The sequence below is a fragment of the Phocoena phocoena genome, chromosome 1 (assembly GCF_963924675.1).
Source record: "Phocoena phocoena chromosome 1, mPhoPho1.1, whole genome shotgun sequence".
Classification (NCBI taxonomy): domain Eukaryota; kingdom Metazoa; phylum Chordata; class Mammalia; order Artiodactyla; family Phocoenidae; genus Phocoena; species Phocoena phocoena.
Genome location: NC_089219.1, coordinates 32,032,220 through 32,053,822, shown reverse-complemented (window position 1 = coordinate 32,053,822; position 21,603 = coordinate 32,032,220). Strand labels below are relative to the sequence as shown.

The 21,603-nt window shown below is 52.4% G+C and overlaps 1 protein-coding gene across 2 annotated transcripts; it reads left to right on the top strand.

The window, feature by feature from the left end:
- The first annotated feature begins 7,382 nt into the window (after positions 1-7,382).
- HEYL (hes related family bHLH transcription factor with YRPW motif like) lies at positions 7,383-20,838 on the top strand. 2 transcript variants are annotated; one of them, XM_065892066.1, is made up of 5 exons: positions 7,383-7,467; positions 14,318-14,380; positions 15,425-15,508; positions 16,739-16,820; positions 19,627-20,838. In XM_065892066.1, exons 2-5 carry the CDS (start codon positions 14,318-14,320, stop codon positions 20,283-20,285), a joined length of 888 nt encoding a protein of 295 aa, XP_065748138.1. In that variant the 5' UTR covers positions 7,383-7,467; the 3' UTR covers positions 20,286-20,838. The 2 variants fall into 2 exon arrangements, with proteins under 2 accessions (XP_065748138.1, XP_065748128.1); XM_065892056.1 differs by having other exon boundaries at positions 7,388-7,467; positions 14,314-14,380; positions 19,627-20,285.
- Positions 20,839-21,603: the final 765 nt, after the last annotated feature.

The window sequence follows — 21,603 nt, the reverse complement described above, 5'->3', positions numbered from 1 at the left end:
TCTGGAACCCTGTTCCAACATATGGTCCACATGCAACCCAACCATTGGCACCCAGGCCCTGTCAGTCTACTAATCTGAATACCAGCCCTGGGAGAAGAAGGGGGCTGACCTAGTGTGGGATTAGGGATTGAGAAAGTGTCGCTGGAGCTGAGACCTGCCCCTGAAAATCTCCCCTGCTCATTCTGCTCTGGGGCAGGGGGATGGGAGAAGTGGAGAGGGTACAGGTTCCCTCTCTGCCTCCCTCCCTTTGGACTGAGGCTAGTTGCTACTTCTGGGCTCACCCCTCTGCCTCTCCCTGACCCCTCTCCATCAGCAAGCAGATTCCTCCTGAGGACTTGCCGGCCTCTGCAGTTGCCTGTGTTGCCCTCTCTCATTCACCTGCTCCTTCTTCAAACCTGCTTCTGCATCCTCCACAGACACTTCCAGATCCCTGGGGTACGGCCCCTGCCTCTGACTCCTGTATTCATGCCAAGGCCTCTGTGACCTCATGTTTGCAGGTCTTCCTCTTAGAGCCCCTGAACTGGCCACCGAGCCCTTTACTCGGCATTCTCTGACCTCGGCCCCAGGTGCTCTATCCTTGTTCAATTTTCCTCCTCCTCCCAGAGTTTCTCTGGCTGTTTTTCTCAGGGTTCTATGCTAGGTTCTCCTCCTTCTTGCTCTGCACTAGCTCCTTGAGTTACCTCATGTACCTCATGGCTTCAGCTACCAGTCCCCAAATCTCTACTCCAGCCCAGACATCTCCCCGGGCTCTCCTCCTGGGTGTCCCATGGGTCTCACAAACAGCATGGCCACACTGAGCTTACCTTCTCCTGTGTTTCCCATTGGTGCCTGTCACCTTCACCCATCAGTCATGCAGACAGGAGCCCAGGATCACGTGAATTCGTTCTGTATTCTTCCCCTCTAAACCAGTCCCTATTGCCTGGCCTATCGTAGGAGGCTTCTGATTGGTCTACCCCACTCTAAATGCACAATGCCGCAGTTTCCAGAAAGAATCTGGTGCCGGAACTTCCCTGGCAGTCCAGGGGGTAAGACTCCTCGCTCCGAATGCAGGGGGCCTGGGTTCGATCCCTGGTGGGAGAACTAGATCCCGCATGCTGCAATAAAGATCCTGCGTGCCGCAACTAAGACCTCATGCAGCCGTAAGTAAATAAATAAATAAATATATTTTAAAAAACTGTATTGAAAAGAAAAAAAAAGACTCTGGTGCCAGCCTGTCTGGGTGGAGTCCCAGCTCTACCACTTACTAGCTGTGTGATCTCTGACAAGTTGCTTAACTTCCCTATGTCTCAGTAAAATGGGATTATAATAGATAATAGTAGCAACTTCTGTTATAGGGTTGTCGTGAAGTTTACATGAGTTAACACATGTCAAATAGTACAGTGCCTGGTACATGGTGCAGTAAGGGTGCAATAAGAGTTTATTTTTACCGTTGTTATTATTATCATTTATTTATTTCACAACAATGTTTAATGCTTACTATGCGCTAGACACTTTACTAGGCACTGAAAGACATAATAATGAACAACACAAATGATTCCTACCCCCAAGAACTTCACAGTCAAGGTGGAAGCCTCTTCATAAAATCCCACAGAGGGATGGTTTCCTGCTGCTTGGACCATGCCCTACTCACTTCCATTTTAAAACAAAACGAAAGGGCTTACCTGGTGGAGCAGTGGTTAAGAATCTGCCTGCCAATGCAGGGGGCACGGGTTCAAGCCCTGGTCTGGCAAGATTCCACGTGCCGCGGAGCAACTAAGCCCGTGCACCACAACTACTGAGCCTGCGAGCCACAACTACTGAGCCCGTGTGCCACAACTACTGAAGCCCGCGTGCCTAGAGCCCATGCTCTGCAACAAGAGAAGCCACTGCAATTAGAAGCCCATACACTGCAATGAAGAGTAGACCCTGCTCTCCACAACTAGAGAAAGCCCGCGCACAGCAACGAAGACCCAACACAGCCAAAAATAAATAAATAAGTTTATTTTTTAAAAATTCTCTTTCAATAAATAAATAAAACAAAACAAAAGCAAAAACAAACAAACCCAGACTACACATCTCCCTCCAGCTATTGTCCTAGCTTACTTTCCCATCACAGTCAAGCTTCTTAAATGAGTTTATTCTGCCAGCAAGTACTTATTGCACACCTACTGCATGGCAGGCACTGTACTAGGTGCTGGAGAGTCAGCAGGGAAAAGGAGAAACCAGTGTCTACCCTCAGTGAGTTTATCTTGTGGTGGAGGACCCAGATGATAAATATATCAACAGATAATGTCAGTGAGGTTAATAGATGCTATAAAGTATTGGGTTGGCCAAAAAGTTCCTTTGGTTTTAAAGTAAAAATAAAAGACATTTTTCATTTTCACCAAGAACTTTATTTAACAATGTATTCACCGTTTTGTTCCACTACCTTCTGCCACTTTTCAGGCAACTTCATAATTCCATCTTCCCAAAACGTTTTATCTTTTTGAGCAAAGAACTGTTCCAGGTGCCTTTTATAGTATTCCAGGGAACTGAATTTTTTTCCATTAAGAGGATTTTGTAAAGACCGAAATAAATGGAAATCCAAAGGTGCAGTGTCTGGTGAATACAGCAGATGAATCGGAACTTCCCAGCCCAGCTGTAACAGTTTTTGCCTGGTCATCAAAGGAACATGTGATCTTGTGTTATCCTGATGGAAGATTCTGCGTTTTCTATTGACTAATTCCGAACGTTTTCGTCGAGTGCTGCTTTCAGTTGGTCTAATTGGGAGTAGTACTTGTTGGAATTAATCGTTTGGTTTTCTGAAAGGAGCTCGTAATAGAGGACTCCCTTCCAATCCCACCATGTATACACATCACCTTCTTTGGATGAAGACCGGCCTTTGGTGTGGTTGCTGGTGGTTCATTTCGCTTGCCCCACAGTCTCCTCCATTCCACATTGTTGTACAGCATTCACTTGTCATCGCCCGTCACAATTTGTTTAAAAATGGGACATTTTCATTACGTTTCAGTAGAGAATCGCATGCGGAAATACGGTCAAGAAGGTTTTTTTTTTGCTTAACCTATGTGGAGCCCAAACATCAAAGCGATGAACATAACCAAGCTGGCACAGATGTTTTCAGCACTTGATTTGGATATTTTATGTCCGCTATCTCCCACGTGGTATAACGTTAATTTTTCTCAATTAATGTCTCGATTTGATCGCTGTCAACTTCAACTGGTCTACCCGACTGTGGAGCCTCGTCCAGTGAGAATTCTCCAGCACGAGACTTCCCAAACCACTTTTGACACGTTCGATCAGTCACAGCACCTTCTCTATACACTGCACAAATCTTTTTTTACGTTTCAGTTGTCTTTTTACCTTTCTTGAAATAATAAAGCATAATATGCTGAAAATGTTGCTTTTTTTCTTCCATCTTCAATATTAAAATGGCTACACAAAAATTCACCAATTTTGATAAGTATTTTTTTAATGCATGCTGATATGACAGCTGTCACAATACAATCTAACATAATTGTTTCGAATGAAGTTAAAGACAACTAAGCGCTACTAGAGCCATCTGACGGAAAAAAACAACCGAACGAACTTTTTGGCCAAACCAAATAAGATGATGTGAAACGGGACACAGAGTGAGCAGGAAATCGGTCGCTGTTTTAGACAGAGGGTCAGGAGAGTTCTCTCTAAGGATGTAACATTTGAGCCAAGACCTGAAGAGAGTGAGATAATTAATCTGAGACCATCAAGGAGAAGAGGCTTCCAGATAGATGGAACAACGAATTCGAAGTCCTGCAGCAGCTACAAGCGGGAAATTTCGGTGGAAGGGCGGGCAGGAAGGCTCTAGTGGCTGAGTGAGCAGGGCAGGGGCAGGGCCCAGGGCTTAGGGTGGCCATACATCCAGTAATGCCCTGGACTGTCTTGGCATAGTTAGTGTTGCCTCCTTTCACTCTCAGAGGTGCCCCAGGCTTAGATGATAAATTATAGAGTCACCCTATGTATAGGCCACGGTAAACAGTTGGCATTTCATTCTCAATGTGATGGGAAGCCTATGGATGGTTCTGAGCAGGAAGTGATGTGATCTGACTGACATTTTAAATGATCATGACCGAGTACTTGCAACGCTCTCTGGCTCCTGTGACACCCACCCTTGGCTCTCCTCCACCTCCCGGCTGTTCCTTCTCAGTCTCCCCTGGCAGCTCTTTCTCTTCTACTCAACATCTAAATCTTGGGGTTTCTCTAGACCCGTGGTTCTCAACTGGGGGTGATTTCTCCCCCAGGGGACATTTGGTATTATCTAGAGACATTTTTAATTGTCATGACTGGGGCAGGTACTACTGGCACGTAGTGAGTAGAGGGCAGGGATGCTGCTAAACATCCAACAATGCACAGAACAGCCCCACCGATAAAGAATTTTCCAACCCAAAATGTCAAATGGGACTGAGGTCAAGCCACCCCTGTACTAGATTAGCACCGTCCAATAGAAATAGATTGGGGAGGAGCATAAACAATTAATTTTAAAAACAACTAAAAACAAGTGAAGTTAATTTTAATAATATATTTTATTTAATCCAATATGTATAAAATATTATAATTTCAGGGCTTCCCTGGTGGAGCAGTGGTTAAGAATCTGCCTGCCAATGCAGGGGACATGGGTTCAAGCCCTGGTCTGGCAAGATCCCACATGCCGCGTGGAGCAACTAAGCCCGTGCACCACAGCTACTGAAGCCTGTGCGCCTAGAACCCGTGCTCTGCAACAAGAGAAGCCACCGCAGTGGGAAGCCCACGCACTGCAACAAAGAGTAGCCCCTGCTCACAGCAACTAAAAAAGCCTGCGTGCAGCAACAAAGACCCAACGCAGCCATAAATAAATAAATTTTTAAAAATATTATAATCTCAACATGTTATCAATATTAAAAATATAAATGAGAACTCGCCCTTTCTCCCTCCCTCCCTTCCTTCCTCCCCTCCTTCCTCTCTCTTTCTTTCTTTCTTGAATCCGGCGTGTATCTCACTTATTAGCAAAGCAACTCAGTACAGGCACATTTCAAGCGCTTAGTGGCCACACGTGTCTCGTGGCTATTGTATTGATGGCACACCTCTAGGCTCAGTACTAGATACTATAGCCTGATGTTTAAGAGCTATACAGGTAGTAAAGCCTGGTGGTTTGGCTCCGGAACCAAACTGCCTTGTTGAATTCCAGCCCTTCCGTTTACCCTCTGTAGAGTTACTCCACCTCTCTGTGCCTTTTTTTCTCATTTACAAACTGGGGATGATAATAATCTTACTACTTTATAGAGTTGCTGAGAATGAAGTGAGTTAATACTTACAAAACAGTTTCAGGTGTTATAAGTGCTTACCAAACGTTAGCTATTTAGCTAGGCCCCATCCACACTTTCTTTCTGGGTAATCTGTCTACTCCTATAGCTTTAAGTGCCACCTATTACCTAATGACTTCCAAATTTAAATATTCAGCTTCGACCCCTCTTCTGAGCTCCTATTTATCTGTGCACTCCTCTTTTTGGGGGGGGGCTTCGTTGCTGTGCACGGGCTTTCTCTAGTTGTGGCGAGCGGGGGCTACCCTTCGTTGCAGTTTGCAGGCTTCTCATTGCAGTGGCTTCTCTTGTTGCAGAGCACGGGCTCTAGGTGTGCAGGCTTCAGTAGCTGTGGCTCGTGGGCTCTAGAGCGCAGGCTCAGTAGTTGTGGCGCATGGGTTTAGTTGCTCCACGGCATGTGGGATCATCCCGGACCAGGGATCGAACCTGTGTCCCCTGCATTGGCAGGCGGATTCTCAACCACTGTGCCACCAGGGAAGTCCCTATGCACTCCATTTTGATGACCCGGGGCATCTCACACGAACATACCTACAACGGAGCTTGATCTTCCCCTGCAAATCTGCTCCACCGCCAGTCCCTGTGACCTCAGTCACACGCAGGGCAGATCTCTGGGCAACATGGCTGATTTCTGCCTTTCCAGGGAATGCAGAGTACACGGACTGCACAACTTCTGTGTTGGTTGAGGTTTCCACTCCACAGGTACATGTCCATGGAAGTTATGTGAGTGCTGAGGGCATCTGGAAAAAGAGAGTCCATAGGTATGGCTGGGGTGAACACCAGGGCCTCCTGAGGAAGTCCAAGCTGCAGGTCTGACTGCGCATGCCAGCTGTGTACCCGTGCATGTCTATACCTACATGTCCATATACTTGGCCACGTGGTAGTGTCTGTGGACACGTGTAGAAGCGGGCACGGGATTGTTCTGTCCCACCACCGTAATCAAGTGTCCCCAGGCAGCTCTCACAGTGGGAGTGGAAGTGCAGTTATTCTCAGATGACTAACCCCACTCTCCCAACTGAGGTGATGGCTTCCTCTGTGTCCTGGGGGGTGAGTCAAAGGGAAAGACTTCATCTCTGACCCACCACATGGAGACCACCTTCCCATCTCCTCCTCCCAACTCATGAAGTCCACCTTCCAGGATGCCCCCGTTCCATTTCCTTCTGAGCTTTGGGGGGGTCTCTCTGAGGCACTGGCCCATGAGGATCGCAGGTGAATCTCAGAATCTTCCTTGAGTCTCCCTCCCTAGGGGCAGGGCAGTCAGAGCCCCTACCCAGTGAACAGTTTGGTCTGTTGTAGGTGGCAGGAGGGTCCCAGGAAGGGAGGCTGGAGGGTGCCACCCACCCCCTTTTGAGGCCCTGCAGCAGCTTCAGGAATGGGCCCTCTCCAGGCACTCTTGGCCTCCCAGGACAGCTCTGCCTCTGGTGAACTGGGAACTAATTCCCAGGGACACCCACGATCAAGACAGGTCTTCAGGCACCTTGGCCAGAGCTGGTCCTGTGCAGGTAGTGCAGCCACAACTTCAGCCATCCCTTTTGGGGATGGCCCCCTCACCCACATTCTACTTGCTCTGGACCCCTTTGGGAGAAGCTGCCAGAGAATTCTGGCCGACGGTCAGGCCACAGCCACTCCACTGACCTCCCCAAACCGATGTGTCTGCCGCCCCCAGAACCCCAGGAGGCAGGAGCCGGCGAGGGGACCTCTAAAGAGGCTGGGGCATAGCGGAGCGGCGCCTCCACAGGCCGACAGCGCCCCGGGGGCGAACCAGGGACAGACGGGGACCCCTTGGCTTCCCCAGGGGCCTTCAAGGGCACCTGTCCAAGGCCACCCAGCGCGCGGCGGCCGAGGGAGCAGAGCCGGACCTCCCTGCCGTCGGCGGGGCGGCGACCTCCCGGGGCCTTCCCACGGCTCGGCCAGCGCGTCACGGAGGGGGCGAGGGGGCGCCCGGGGCTGCGGCTGCGACGCAGGAAAAGGCCCTGGGAAAGGGCGGTGGCTGCGCCCCCGGGGCGGGGCCGGGGCGGGGCCCGACTTCCCGGCTCGCCGCCCGCGCCGCCGGCCGGGGACCCACGCAGCCCGCGCTCACGATGAAGCGGCCCCGGGAGCCAAGCGGCTCCGACAGTGAGTCCGACGGACCCATCGACGTGGGCCACGAGGGCGAGCTGAGGTAAGGCTGGCTGGGGGCGCTGGGCGCGCCGGGGCGAGCAGGCTGGGGAGCAAGCCGACGGGCAGGCGAGCGCGGAGCCAGTCCTGGAGCGACCGGGGTAGACGCAGGTGTGGCGCCACCGTTACGCGCACGAGTGCCCGGGATCCTGTGCGCTCTCGGCCGTTTAGGGCTCGAGATGCTGGGACGGAGGGAGAGTTCAGCTCGGGGTCTGAGGTCCGGTTGGAGATCTCTTTCTGTCCAAGTGAGGCTACTGGCGAGGACTTTTTTTTTTTTTAATTTATTTTTATTAAATTTATTTTTGGCTGCGTTGGGTCTTTGTTGCTGCGCGGGGGCTACTCTTCGTTGCGGTGCGCGGACTTCTCATTGCGGTGGCTTCTCTTTGTTATGGAGCATGGGTTTCTAGGCGCGTGGGCTTCAGTAGTGACACGTGGGCTCAGGAGTTGTGGCAAATGGGCTTAGTTGCTCCTCAGCATGTGGGATCTTCCTGGACCGGGGCTCGAACCCCTGTCCCCTGAGTTGGCAGGTGGATTCTTAACCACTGCGCTACCAGGGAGGGCTTTTCCCTGAAGATCTTAGGAAACCCTCATGAACTGTTGGTATCACACCCCCGGTCCTGAAGTAGAGTAGTCACTACTCTGCAGTGACTATGCAGAGTAACCATACTTTCTTAATTTTACCCTAGATGGGGTGCACTTTTCATAGAGTACACACGCAGACACAAAACTTCCAGGGGAAGAAAATCTTTGGAATTAAGGTTTTAATATTGAAGAAAATAATCGCTGACTTGCCCATGGTCCTTGCAAGCGCCTAGACTCTGATTCCAGTGCTCTTTCAACTGCACCAGTCTGCTGTCAGTATCTTTTAACTCTTGGTACGTTTTCTGACCCTGCTTCAAACCTGTAGAACAAACTGAACTTGTATAAGTTCTGTTACGTCCCAGTTCTGTGACCAATCTAAGCTTCAGTTTCTTCATCTGAAAAATGGGTATAAATAATAGAACTGACCTCATAGGATAATTAGGAAAATCAGATGAGATAACCTATGTCAAGGGCTTCACACAGAGCCCAGCACGGAGCAAATGCTTAAGAAGTATCAAGCACCCAATATGTGATACTCAGAACCCTGAAAGAGCAGTAGGGACTGACTGGGAGTCTGCAGACTTGGGTCCCAGCCCCAAATCTGCCACCAAGTTACCGTGTGACCTTGGGGCATTGCTTTCCCTTTGTGAGCCTGTTTTCTCATCAGTAAAATAAAGGAGAACAGGGAGTGGGAAAAGGAAGCCTATCTGGTCCCTCCTGGCTCATCCAAACCTGACTCTCTAGAATAGATTTGAAAGGGGGATTCAGTTCATTCTTAGGGATGTTTCTGAGGGTATTTCATACTTTCAGTGATATCCAGTTTTCTGAGACCAGGGGGTCCTGCCTCAGTCACAAGTCCCAGTAAAGTGCCCCCAGTTTCCAATTCTTTCTAGCTTCTAATAGGAGGTAATTTCCTGTCCATGAGGTTTTGGGGTATATAATAGCATTCCCTATGCAACTTAATAGCCTTTTAAAATTGTTTAGCAGAAACTGCTCTTCAGAGAATCAATTCTCTGAGTCTGTGCCTGCTAGGAGCAGGGGAAGGGCCCAGCACCATGGGGTGGGGGGTTGGCGGGGAGGTGTCTCAAGCTCAGTGTCATTGGGTCTTCATGAATCAGAGGCATGAAATTGGTGTCAGAGAGCTGGGCTGATAGGAGCTGCCTTCTGTCCTCCAAGAATTTGCAGCCTGGTCAGTGACCTGCCAGGTCACACAAAGTCCATGGACAGGATGGAAGATGGAAGGAGAGACAGACTGTGGGCTGTGAGGGCACCTGAGCAGGGAGAGGTCACTCACAACCAAAAGTGCAGGGAGGGCTTCCCTGGTGGCGCAGTGGTTGAGAGTCCGCCTAACGATGCAGGGGACATGGTTTCATGCCCCGGTCCGGGAGGATCCCACATGCCGCGGAGCGGCTGGGCCGGTGAGCCATGGCCGCTGAGCCTGCGCGTCCGGAGCCTGTGCTCCGCAACTGGAGAGGCCACAGCAGTGAGAGGCCCACGTACCGCAAAAAAAAAAAAAAAAAAAAAGTGCAGGGAGAGCTTCCTGAAGGTGGTGGCGTTTAGACTGTGGCATTTGGACTATGGCATAAAGGATCAGTAGGCAGTTTTTTTCCTATACATTTTGTCCTTTCAACTAGAGCCCATTTTTTTAGACTGTCTAGATTCTTAGGCGAGCAGACCGCCCCCCCCCCAGAGGAGAGAAACAGTTGGACATCTGGCAGAGGCCAACTTATAGACCCCTCTTTGTAGCACTCACCAAAGGGCCCTCCCCCCAGCAGACATCAATGCTTCAATTCAGGGAGCGCTGAACGATGCCTGCTGTGGCCCAGACCCTGGGCTGGGCGTGGGGGGCCCAGATGTATCCTGCTCAGCCTCTGCCCTCAGGGAACTCCCAGAGAAGAAGAGCTTCATGAACAAAGAAAGCCAGATGAACATTGGCAAGGGCCAGGGGACTGGAGCAGCCAGCCTCCCCAGGGTCAGAGGCAGGGTGCAAATCCGCCCCCACCCCCCGTAAGAGTAAAGAGCAGGTTGTGTTCCATTGCCACTGTAGGCATCTGCCTGGTGGCAGTGTCCTGCCCCATATATGGGAATCACCCTGAGAGCTCCTATCTGAACACAGCCCCCTGACACATGGGGGTCCAAACTGAGAATATTGTCTCCCCCCTCCCTCTGCAAAAATTTAATGAGCACCTGCCACGTCAGGCACTGGGTCAGGGTCTGTGGGTCATTTAAGGCACATGGTGGCCTTTGAAGTCTCACCACCATTAACTTGGGTAAGTGACTACCCTTTTCTGAATTCTAATTTTCTCCTTTACAAAATGGGGATGCTAATACCTTACCTCATAGGGTGAGGCTTTGATGAGGTAATGGACTTAAGGCACACAGCTCCCTGCTTTGGCACAAGGCAACTTCCAATGAAAGCTGCTCTCTAAGGGGTCGCCGTTCAGTTGGAGGGTGCCATGTCCGTGAGGCAGCATGGTCTAATGAAAAGCCTGGACATCTGAAGACTGGACTTTGTGTCTCTGTCACTCCAGCTATCAAGTGATTATTTTTCCTAAGTGTGAAATGGCCCAATAATATACTTAACTCATTGTATGATAAATGAGACAAGTGAACGTGGAAGTGCTCTCTAGAACAAAAAGTACTGGCTATGAAATGTACATGGGGGGACGATGGCTGTATGGGGAGCACTGGATGAAAAGCCAGTAGACTTGGCTCCAGTTCTGGAATTTCCTCTAATTTGCTGTGTGGCCTGGAGCAGATCGCTTCCCCTCTCTGAGTTTCCTCCTTTTACAAGTAGGCTCAGTGCTCTCTGAGAGCCCTTCATTGGAGACATTGTGATTCTGCCTTTGGTTGATGGAAAATGAGCGGGGTCACCTGCAAGGGCTCCTCGGCGGAGTTCCCAAAAAGGAAGTGAGGGTGAGCGCTGAGGGTAGTCAGGACTAGCAGCCAGACCACCTGGAAAGCTGCGCCTCCCCCAAGAGGCCACCCCAGAATTCTGGCTAGGGACCCCTTGAGGCCCACGGAGCAGATCTTGGGGGTCAACATATCTTCCCTGGGTCCATGAAAATCTGCCTTATTTTCAGACTCTCAGACAAGAATCTCTCACACCCTCTCCCAATGTCAGGGCCAGATCCCAGCCTGGAAGAGAGCTAGCTCTGGCTGAGCTCTTGGGAGCTTTAAGGCTAAGGGGACTGGAGGGCTATTCAGACAGACAGGAAATAGGAATCAGGAGGGAAAACAATGTTGATTTTGAAGCCAGAAGATGTGGATTCCCATGCTGGCTTTGCTCCTCAGCAGCTGCGTAGGCTGGGCAAGCTGCCTTACCTCCCCAGTGCCCGGCATCCTCATGTGTAAAATGGGGCTTCCCCTCAAAGGAGGAAAGTATATGTAGGGATGCCGAGAAAGCTGTGAAGTGAGGTTTGCCTGTGGGATACGGGAGTGGGGGGAGAGGGATAACACCGCAGAGACCCAGGAGAGTGGAAAAAGGGTGGCTGAGCTGAAAGGGGTGTGTCAGCCTCCAACAGATGGTCCCTGAGGAGGAATCAGGCTGAGAGGCAGTGACGTGAGCAGTGGTAACCCAATACCCCGGGAGACACCTTATCCAAGCTGCGGGGACAAAGGCCGTGTTTCTTAGTAGACCTTGGCCCTTGTGGCTTGTCCATACTGAAGCTTTGTAAACAAGCTGCCCTACAGATCTCAGGATCTGGCCACCTGAGCCCTGGATCTAGCTTGCTGACCCATCCCTCCCACGAGCTTTCATAGGCCTCTTACATTCTTGTCCAGATGTTTGGATGGAGATATCCTTTTCCAGATGTAGCTAGATGAAGCCAGGGACATAGCAGTGGGTTTGACAAATGTTGATCTGGTCTCCCATGCAACCTTATCTCTTTAAGCAGTTGATGAAAATGATCCAACCTCTAATGCCAAGAGGGTCGTCACGTGGGCTGGGACCCTCCCGGTGAGCCACACATGCCCCCATTCCACAAAGGCCTCAGACATAGATTTTTTTTTTTTTTTAATATTTGTTTATTTATTTGGCTGCATCAGGTCTTAGTTGAGGCACGCGGGATCTTGGTTGAGGCCTGCGGGTTCTTTCGTTGCAGCACATGGGCTTCTCTTTAGCTGTGACATGCGGGTTTTTCTCTCTCTAGTTGTGTAGTGCAGGCTGCAGGGTGCGTGGGCTCTGTAGTTTGCAGCGCGTGGGCTCTCTCGTTGAGGCGCACAAGCTCAGTAGTTGTGGCGCGCAGGCTTAGTTGCCCCGAGGCATGTGGGATCTTAGTTCCCCGACCAGGGATCGAACCCGCATCCCCTGCATTGGAAAGCGGATTCTTTACCACTGGACCGCCAGGGAAGTCCCAAGACATAGATTCTATGGTCTCACCTCTGTGTTCTCCGGTGATGCCAAAGATGAGGGCAGGAGGAGGAGCTCAACCACGAGCTCTGTCATGTCACTTGCTGAGTACTGGGTACAGCTGTGAATGAGACAGATATGGTTCATGGCCTCATGGAACTTACAGACTTGATGGAGAGTTAGACATTCATCAAATAATCATATAAATATGGTGTGTACCCAACAAATGGGTTACAAATGCTATGAATGCAGGATGCTAGGATAGTGTAAAGCAGGGGGTATCAAGTGGGACGGGTGATGACATTTGAGTTGAGATCTGAAAGGTGGTAGAAGTTACTAGGCAAAGGGGCTGGGGCTTGGGGGTGGGGAGAGGGAGTGGACCAGAGAGTTCTGTGCTAGGGGAACAGTATGTACCACCACAGGAAGGAGTTAGTGCATTCACAGGCTGGAGCACACAGAGCAACAGAGAATTGAGTCTAGGAGGTGACAGGGGCCTGTGGGGCTACCTGGAAGATGGTAGCCTTGATCCTAAAAGCATTGGGAAGGCCCTGCAAGAGAGTGACACGATCAGATTTGCATTTAGATGATCACTCTGCCCACTTGTAGGAAGTAGTGGGTGTAATAGACTCCTGCAGTCTGGAAAGATGATGGAGGCTTGGTCCTGAGATCGGCAGTGGAGATAAGGGGGACAGGTGTGAGATGTATTTTAGACATGGAATGGGCAGGTTTTGATGGGGTAGGTGAGGACAGAGGAGGAATCAAAGATGGTGGCCGGGTGTCCACCTTGCAGAAGTGGGATATGGGTGCCTTCGCTGAGATGGGAACCTAGGCAGAAGAGGAGAGGTGGAGGCAAGCTCTTGGGTTCCTGTTCAGATGGGTGGCATTTCGCGTTCTGAAATAGCAGGGGAGTCACCTTGTCTAAAGTTATTTGTGGCTGTGATGTCTCCAGTGGGAGCTGGGCTCTGGAGGGCTGGGGCCTGGCTGAGGGCATCCAGTCCAGCCCTAGGTCTGAGTGGGGCCTCTGGCGTGTTGGCCAAGTGAATGATCCTAAGTGCAACCCAGAGAATCTCCTTCACTCCAAGAGAGCCTCTGAAGTGGGAACCATGAAAAGGGCAAGCAGTTGGGCTGAGGAGGATTTGGTCAGTCTGGGCAGGAAAAGCCCCAGAGGGCTGAGCCTCCTCCCGGTTATGGGAACTCCTGGGTTGCCAGCAAACATACATCCTTCAGCCAAGCCCGGGGACCGGAGGCCTGACACGATGCGGGGCTGGAGCCTTCTGGGGAGGCTGGGGCCACGTCCCGAGAGTCCGAGAGGGCCCTGTGACCCAGATGTCGCCTCCCCCTAGCCCGGGCCGCGCAGCGTGGGAGGAGGCGGCAGCTGCAGGCCGGGTGGAGGGCGGGCGACCGGCGCGCCCGGCCCGTGGGAAGCGGCGGCATCTGTTCTTTCCACGCTCGTTCCCAGCGGCTCCCTCTGAAACCTAACCCGCAGGCCCGGCCCCGCCGCCGCCGCCCGTGCCCTCGCCCGCCCCGCCCGGGGGATCGGGTTGCAGGAGCGGGGCGGCCGGGCTGCGGTTCCCCCGACGGCCGCGGCAGCAGCGAGGGCGAGGGGCGAGGGGCCGGAGGCAAGGCCGAGCGGGTCAGGTCGGGGCGAGAGCCAAGCCCCCCCACCCATGGCCCCAGCCGCCGGCGACTCTGGGGCAGGAAGCTCTGTGCAGGGGAGGACTTGGCCCGGGGAGAAATGAGCCCCCGGGGAGAAGGGGAGAGAAGGCGTCCCCACCCACGCCTGCCCTGCGCCTCTTCCCGGCCTGGGAGACCTCGGCCGCCTGGGAGGGGTCTGTGCCCGCCCACAGCCGGCCTCCGAGGTCAGCCCAGGCCAGGGAGATGGTCCTCTGAAAAATCAGTCTTTCTTTTCCTCTCCAGCCAGATGGCCCGGCCGCTGTCCACCCCCAGCCCTTCACAAATGCAAGCCAGGAAGAAACGCAGAGGGGTGAGTGTGTATCTCAGCAGAGCTGCCCTGAGTTCGCAGGGGCCTGGCGCAGAGAACCCTGGTCAGAAACACCACCAGGAAGCGACCCTGCCTGGGTTCAAGTCCCAGCTTTGCCAGTAGCTAGCTGGGTGACTTTGTGCAAGCCACTTAGTCTCTGTGTGCCTTGTTTTTTCATCTGTGTAACTGAGATAATGACGGTACCTACCTCAAAGGGTTGTTTTGAAGTGAATTAATGTAATGCGCTCAGAACAGAACCTGACGCACCATTAGCCACCATCGTTTATTCCAGCCTCCCCCTGCTTCTCTCTGAGCTCAGAACTTTCCTTCCCTCTTAGTGTGCTGAGGGGTAGGGAAGGGGGACAGAAGAAGGAAGAGCCCGTCCTTGCTCTTGGCCCTCCTTTTCCCCCAGGATGCAGCTGTGCTTCTGCCCTGGGAGTCCAGAGACCGGAATGTGGCAGAGACCAGCCCTGCCACTCACTAACCAAAAGACCTTAAGCAGCCACACCCAGCCAGCCCTCGTTCTCTTTATCGGTAAAATGGGTGTTGTCATTTCTGTCCTGCTCTCAGTATTCCGCTGCCAGTATTGTGAGATGAGAGTGAGCTTGTGGGGATGAAAGGCCTTCCCAGCTGGAGAGAGCAATGCCTGGGACTCCTCAGACCTCATGACCCAGCACCTCAAGGGGTCTCCCTGGCCCAGGAGGGGCCTCCAGGACCTGCTCCAGTGCTGTGGCTGGTGTTCCTGTGCTAATTGGTTGGTGCCCTGCTGTATCAGTGGTTAAATGTTTTGGATACCACCCCTTAGATCAAGACAAGAGATCTGAGTTCTAGTCCCAGCCTCGCACTTCCTTGCTGTGTGACCTTAAGCAAATCCTGCCCCTCTCTGAGCCTCGTTTTCCTCTTCCATAATATAAGAATGGATTTATCTCCCTGACAGAAATATTGTGACGGAAGATATGAGTCAGTGCCTGTCGAGGCATGTTGGAAACTGTGATGAAGTGCCTACTTGGTTTTTGTTTGTTTGTTTGTTTCATCATTGTTTTTTAGATCATAGAGAAACGGCGCCGGGACCGCATCAACAGCAGCCTTTCTGAACTGCGGCGCTTGGTCCCCACTGCCTTTGAGAAGCAGGTATGTGACATTGCTGAATGTGCTAGAGGAAATGCTGTGCGGGTGGCAGATAAGGGTCACTTCTCACGGCATCTCTTATCGATTGGTGGCAGCTGCCTGAAGTGCTGTGATATCATTTACTGATATCTGTTGATGGCCAAGAATAAGGGGGATGGAAATTCATATTTACTGAGGTGTCTCAGGGGTTGTGGCTTTATGTCCATCATCTGGTTGCACTGAATGCTCAGAATGATCCTGAAGGGTAGGGATTATTATGCACATTGCACAGGTAAGGAAACTGAAGCACAGAGAGGTGAAGTAACTTATACCAGATCACACAGCTAGTAAGTAGCAGAGCAGAACTGGACACAGACTGTGTGATCCTAAAGTGCCTTATCCCTCTGCACTACTGACATTTCCAGAACTATCTGAAAGTAGAACAGGCCACTTGGGGAGTGAAGTCTCTGTCATTGAACATGCTGGGGTGGAGGGACTCCAGTGGAGAGTCAGACAGTTGAATCAATCAGACAGCCTCAAAGATTCTCACCGTGTGCGCCAAGCCATGGTCATAGGTCCTGTGTCTTCCTTTCTGCTGGGGAGAACAAGTCAGTCATTCCACAGACATTCACTAAAACCTTCACAAGTCCAGCCATGAACTAGACCTGGTACCTACCTTCAAGGGACTCACATGGAGAGTCCGACCCTCAGGTTTCATCTGGGAGACCAGGTGATGCTGGAGGCTTCGGAAACACCCCTCAAGAGGAGAGAATGGAGGAAGAGCAGATGCTTTGGAATAAGACAGTGAGCCCGATCTTGGGTGTGTGTGGCGAGTGTGAAGTTGGATTCCCGGTAAAGCTGGTCTAGGAGGCAGGTGAGGATGCAGGAGTGACATTCTGGTGATGGTGCCTGAAGCCATGGAGGTAGAGGGGACCCTCTGAGGAGAGCGAGAAAAAAGTGAGCCATCACCCACTGGGAACACCACCGTTTTAAGAGACAGAGCAAGAAAGCAGGGGAGGGGGGCTTTCAGGAAGGATGGTCAGCAGTGTGGTGGACAGGTGGGCTAAAATGAGAACTGAAGAGAATGGGTTAGATTTGGTGGGCTTGGCTAAAGCAGAAGCCCGATCGCAGGCAGTGGTGGAGTGGGGGGAGGAGGAGAAAACTGAGGTCGTGAGTGCTGATGACGCCATGCTGGGGAGGAGGGCAACAGAGGTCAGCTGAAGGCCGCCACTCTTCTGTCTTCTGTACACACAGGGCTCCTCCAAGCTGGAGAAAGCCGAGGTCCTGCAGATGACGGTAGATCACTTGAAAATGCTCCACGCCACTGGCGGGACAGGTACTGATGCTCTACTTTCCTGGAACCATTCCTGCAGCCAATATTTGGGGGCTGGGCCCTGGGAATACTTTGGTGAGCAAAGTAGATGTGGTCCCTGACCTCATGGAGCTCACAGTTCGCAGAGGGGCTGAAGGAGATCCAGGTGGAACGTTCGCAAAGCTTGTCTTTCTTCTTTTGGCATTGCCCTCTGGGCTTTTATTGTCTCCATGTGTCCTAGCCCTTTCCTCAACTCCACTCCTTCCAGCCTTGAACCTTGGAGGAGCTCTTCTACAACAGATTACTGATCCCCCTGCCACCAGGGCCTCGTTGAGCATCAGCCTGAATGAGCTTATTTTCACTGTGATCCCAGTGGGAGAGACATGCCTGAGATTTTTAGCCACAGCACTTCGCTAGTGTGCCAAGCCACCGGTCTAGGCTTCTGAGCTCGTGTCCTTGGCAGTGCTGGGGGGATATGTCACGCTCACCGCTGAAGATCAGTCGTGGGATTTTAGTAGGATGCGAATTTAGTAGGATGCATTCTGTTATTTTGAGCTAGTCCACTACAAAAAAGTCACGGAATTGTGGCTTTTAAAAGACTTCTGGACAGATGGAAATTCTGTGTGCCTGAAGCCGCTCTGTGTGGTTCGGTAATTTCACAATTGGGAAACCTTGAAAGCTCCGCTGACCTTGGCTCCAAAGCCTTAAGTCTTGAAGCCTTAACTTGCTACCCCCTCAAGGGGATGGTTGCATGTGAAGCAGCCCAGCCTGGTGCCTCTCGAGCCTCGGCGGGCAGCGGTGTCATGTAGGGGCTGACAGCGTCGTGGGTCACAGCCCAGAGATCCCGAAGCAGTAAGTGTGGATTGGAGGTTAGGAATCTGCCAGTTTAGCAAACACGCCCGATGATGCTGCTGCAGGTGGTCACTTGGAGAACTTGTGCCAAAGGAATGCACAGCCAACGGTGGAAACTGTCTCTAATCAACCAGTGGGGGAGGAATTTCAAGCTACATTTATATTTATCCAATTAAAGGAAAACTAGTGACTAATATTTGGGCAGCATTTTATAGTTTTCCAAATGCTTTCTCTAACGTTATCTCATTTGATTCTCACAAGAACCTCGAGGGTGGGTGTTGCTGTCCTCACTGTTTTCTGGCTAAGGGCTGATGGGAAGACAGAGAATTGGCTTGGAGCACTGGCTTTGTATGTGAACACTGAGTTTACTACTTACTAGCTTTAGGACCTTGGACAAATGATTTAAGCTCTTTATTCCTCAGTTTCCTTATCTCTAAAATGAGAATAATGCTAGGGGTTTTTTTAATATAAATTTATTTATTTATGGCTGCGTTGGGTCTTCGTTGCTGCGCATGGGCTTTCTCTAGCTGCGGAGAGTGGGAACTGCTCTTCGTTGCGGTGCGCGGGCTTCTCATTGCAGTGGCTTCTCTTGTTGTTGAGCACGGGCTCTAGGCACGCGGGCTTCAGTAGTTGTGGCACGCGGGCTCAGTAGTTGTGGCTCGTGGGCTCTAGAGCGCAGGCTCAGTAGTTGTGGTGCATGGGCTTAGTTGCTCTGTGGCATGTGGGATCTTCCTGGACCAGGGCTCAAACCCGTGTCCCCTGCATTGGCAGGAGGATTTTTAACCACTTCCCCATAATGGTTACAATGATAGGTTTTTATGAGGTTTAAATTAGCTAATGCAAATTAAGTGCTTAGGAAGAACTCAGCAAATGTTAGTGAAAAAAGAACAGTGAACAGAGAAAGGTGATGGGATTTGCTCAAAGTTGCACAACTAAGTAGACAGCAGAGCCAGGTCTCACCGCCTAGGAGGCCTGGCTCCAAACATCATCTCCTGCCAAGCTGTTCCTCTGTGGGGACCTCAGCCGTGAACCAGGGACCCGATATTTGCTACCATGATCATGAAGCCAGTGCTCACTGGGGCTGTTCTGTCTTTGCCCAGAAGGTGGTCGAGAGACGGGCAGGTGTGGAGAAGCTGTGAGAATGTGAATACTTCTGCAGGCAGTCCCCCTGGTCATCCCACACTGAAGTCAAACCAAAGACAGGGTCCCTGGCCTGAGGGCAGCAGCTGAGGACCAGAGTGGGGTCCTGCTTTCTAGACTGCCCTTTGGGCTGGGGAACAAACTCCAATGCTTATGGGGGCCAAACCAGTCATATAAATGATAGCTAACTTTTCATTTGTTAAGCATTTCTGTGCACCATTTCATTTCGCCCCCCCGCCCCGTCTGTACATGGCAGGGCCTGTTAATATACCCATTTCACAGCTAAGGAAATCAAGGCATGGAGAGATTGAGACTTGTCCATAGTCAGGGCGCTAGTTAAGTCCATGGTCAAGCAGCTGGCCCCCAAAGACCTCATGCTTCATTGCTACCCTATGCTCTCCTCTCCAAGGAGTCTCCCAGCTCTGATGGCTGCTGCCACCACCTCCCAGCATCTGCCCCCATCAACAGGCAGGGTTGTTCTACACCTCCACGTGCACAACGCTTTCACATCTGGCAGGTGTCTATTTAAATGAAGTTATCTGGGCCGCAGATTTCCTTCTTTGGGTTAATCATGAATGGTGATGAAGTTAACACTTTACATTTTATAATGCTTCACAGTTTAGTGAACTCATTTGATCCGCACAGTCCACCCGCTCTACCCCAGTAGGGATGATTATTCCCACTTTAAGATGGTGAGACTGGGGCTCAGAGAGGTGAGGTGACGTGCCCAAGGTCACCCAGGGGGTGAGTGGGGAAAGCAGGTCCAGAGCTCAGTGCTGACCCCAGGCTCAGTGCTTGTCTCCTGCCTGGCATGCCCTCATCGTGCCTCACTTTGCAGGATTCTTTGATGCTCGAGCCCTGGCAGTCGACTTCCGGAGCATCGGTTTTCGGGAGTGCCTTACCGAGGTCGTCAGGTACCTGGGGGTCCTGGAAGGGCCCAGCAGCCGTGCAGACCCGGTGCGGATTCGCCTTCTCTCCCACCTCAACAGCTATGCAGCCGAGATGGAACCTTCACCCACGCCCACTGGGCCCCTGGCCTTTCCTGCCTGGCCCTGGTCCTTCTTCCATAGCTGTCCAGGGCTATCTGCCCCGAGCAGCCAGCTCGCCATCCTAGGAAGAGTGCCTGGCCCCATCCTCCCCGGCACCTCCTCTCTGGCTTACCCCATCCCGGCCTTCAGAACCAGTCCCTTGCGCAGAGCCACTGGCACCATCCTGCCAGCCCGGAGGAATTTGCTGCCCAGTCGAGGGGCATCTTCTACCCGGAGGGCCCGCCCCCCCGAGAGGCCAGCCGCGCCCCTGCCCCCCAGTGGCAGGGCTGCCAGGAGCAGCCACATGGCACCCCTCCTGCGATCCTCTTCCCCCGCCCCTCCTGGCATTGTGGGGTCTCCTGCTTATGTGGCTGTTCCCGGGTCTTCCCAGGGGGCAGCTGGGAGGCCAGCAGGAGCTGTGCTCTGCCACTCCTGGGTCTCTGAAATCACTGAAGTCGGGGCTTTCTGAGCTGGCTTTGCCCCCAGGAATGAGGAGAGTTCTTTTTCCAGGAGCTCTAAAGATGGCGTTGCCTTTTCTGCTCTGTTTTCCGGACTGGTTCATATATGAAGGTGTCTTCTTCACTCAGCAGAGGCCCCCTTCTCCTTTGGCCCCTCTCCCCTCCTCACTGCTTGTCCCAGCTTCTCCTGGGGCTGTTCTGATCTCAGAAGCTTGGTCTCATGTTTTCCCTGGAGAGATGAGTCCCAGGAGAGCCCCCCAAGAGCTGTACCCAGACCCCTCTCCTGCCCCAGGACACATGGGCAGTAGGCATTAATCTCAGGTTGGGGAACAACGCTTTAACCTAAAAGGCACAATGACCTAAGGCACGCTGCTCCCCTAGAGATCAGACCCCAGCCAAGAGCAGTGACTGCCTGGCTGCAACCTTCCCAGGCCCCCAGGGGTCGGAACATAGTGTCTGTCTCACTTCCTGAGACAGTAACCACACAGGGGCCACAAAGAGGTCTCCTGGGAACCCTGTCTGCCCCAGCCCACCTGTCTCCCGCCCACTGCAGTGAACCCAGAACAGACCTGCTGTCCACCACGGCCAAGGCTGGGGACTGGGAGCCCAGCAGGGCCCATTCCTGACCTCTTGCCAGCTGCCGACACCTACCCTCCAGCTGACCAGCAGTTCCCTGCACACAGCTGGGAGGTCTCTGGGCTCCGTGACAGGGTGTACTCACCACCAGGCCTCGGACAGCGTCCCCAGACAGGAGCCAGGCTTGAGCCACAGAGAACCCAGGTCCCTGCCTACCACACGGTCACCGTCCTCCAGGCCTGTAGTCCCGTCAGATGCACAGTGCGGAAGGCCATGTTCCCACGTGATGGCGCCCCGAGAGGAATCCTCTTGGGATTCAGCACCAGACGTTTGTGCTGCCTGTTTTGCATCCGACTCACGGGGCCCAGACTGCGGGGACCGCCAAGGGCTGTCAGGCTGGACGAAAATAACTGCGAGGAGGGGCGAGAGGAAGGACAGTCAGAGGCGGCTCAGCCCTTCAAGGTCACACAGTGGGTCGAGGGCCTGAGATCCTGTTCACCCGGGATTCCATGCGGCTGGCTCCGCTCAAAGGCCATGCATGGCGTTACCCAGCTTCAGCCCAGGCCACTTTCCCTCTAACAGAGGGAACTAATGGCCCAGAGACCTTTCCCAGTGGAGCAGCAGGAACTGGACAAGACAGGGGCAGACCAGAAGCGACACACAGCTGGCCCAGTGCTGCCAGATGGTTGTTAAAATGTAGAAACACTTCTGTGCTCACTGACAAAACCTGCTTTCCCTGAGTGTTCCCACCAC

Coding starts and splice junctions, on each gene's coding strand:
- HEYL (XM_065892056.1), top strand. CDS start 7,388: ATGAAGCGGCCCCGGGAGCCAAGCGGCTCCGACAGTGAGTCCGACGGA. Junction 7,468..14,313: donor GGCCACGAGGGCGAGCTGAG/GTAAGGCTGGCT, acceptor TTTCCTCTCCAG/CCAGATGGCCCGGCCGCTGT. Junction 14,381..15,424: donor CCAGGAAGAAACGCAGAGGG/GTGAGTGTGTAT, acceptor ATTGTTTTTTAG/ATCATAGAGAAACGGCGCCG.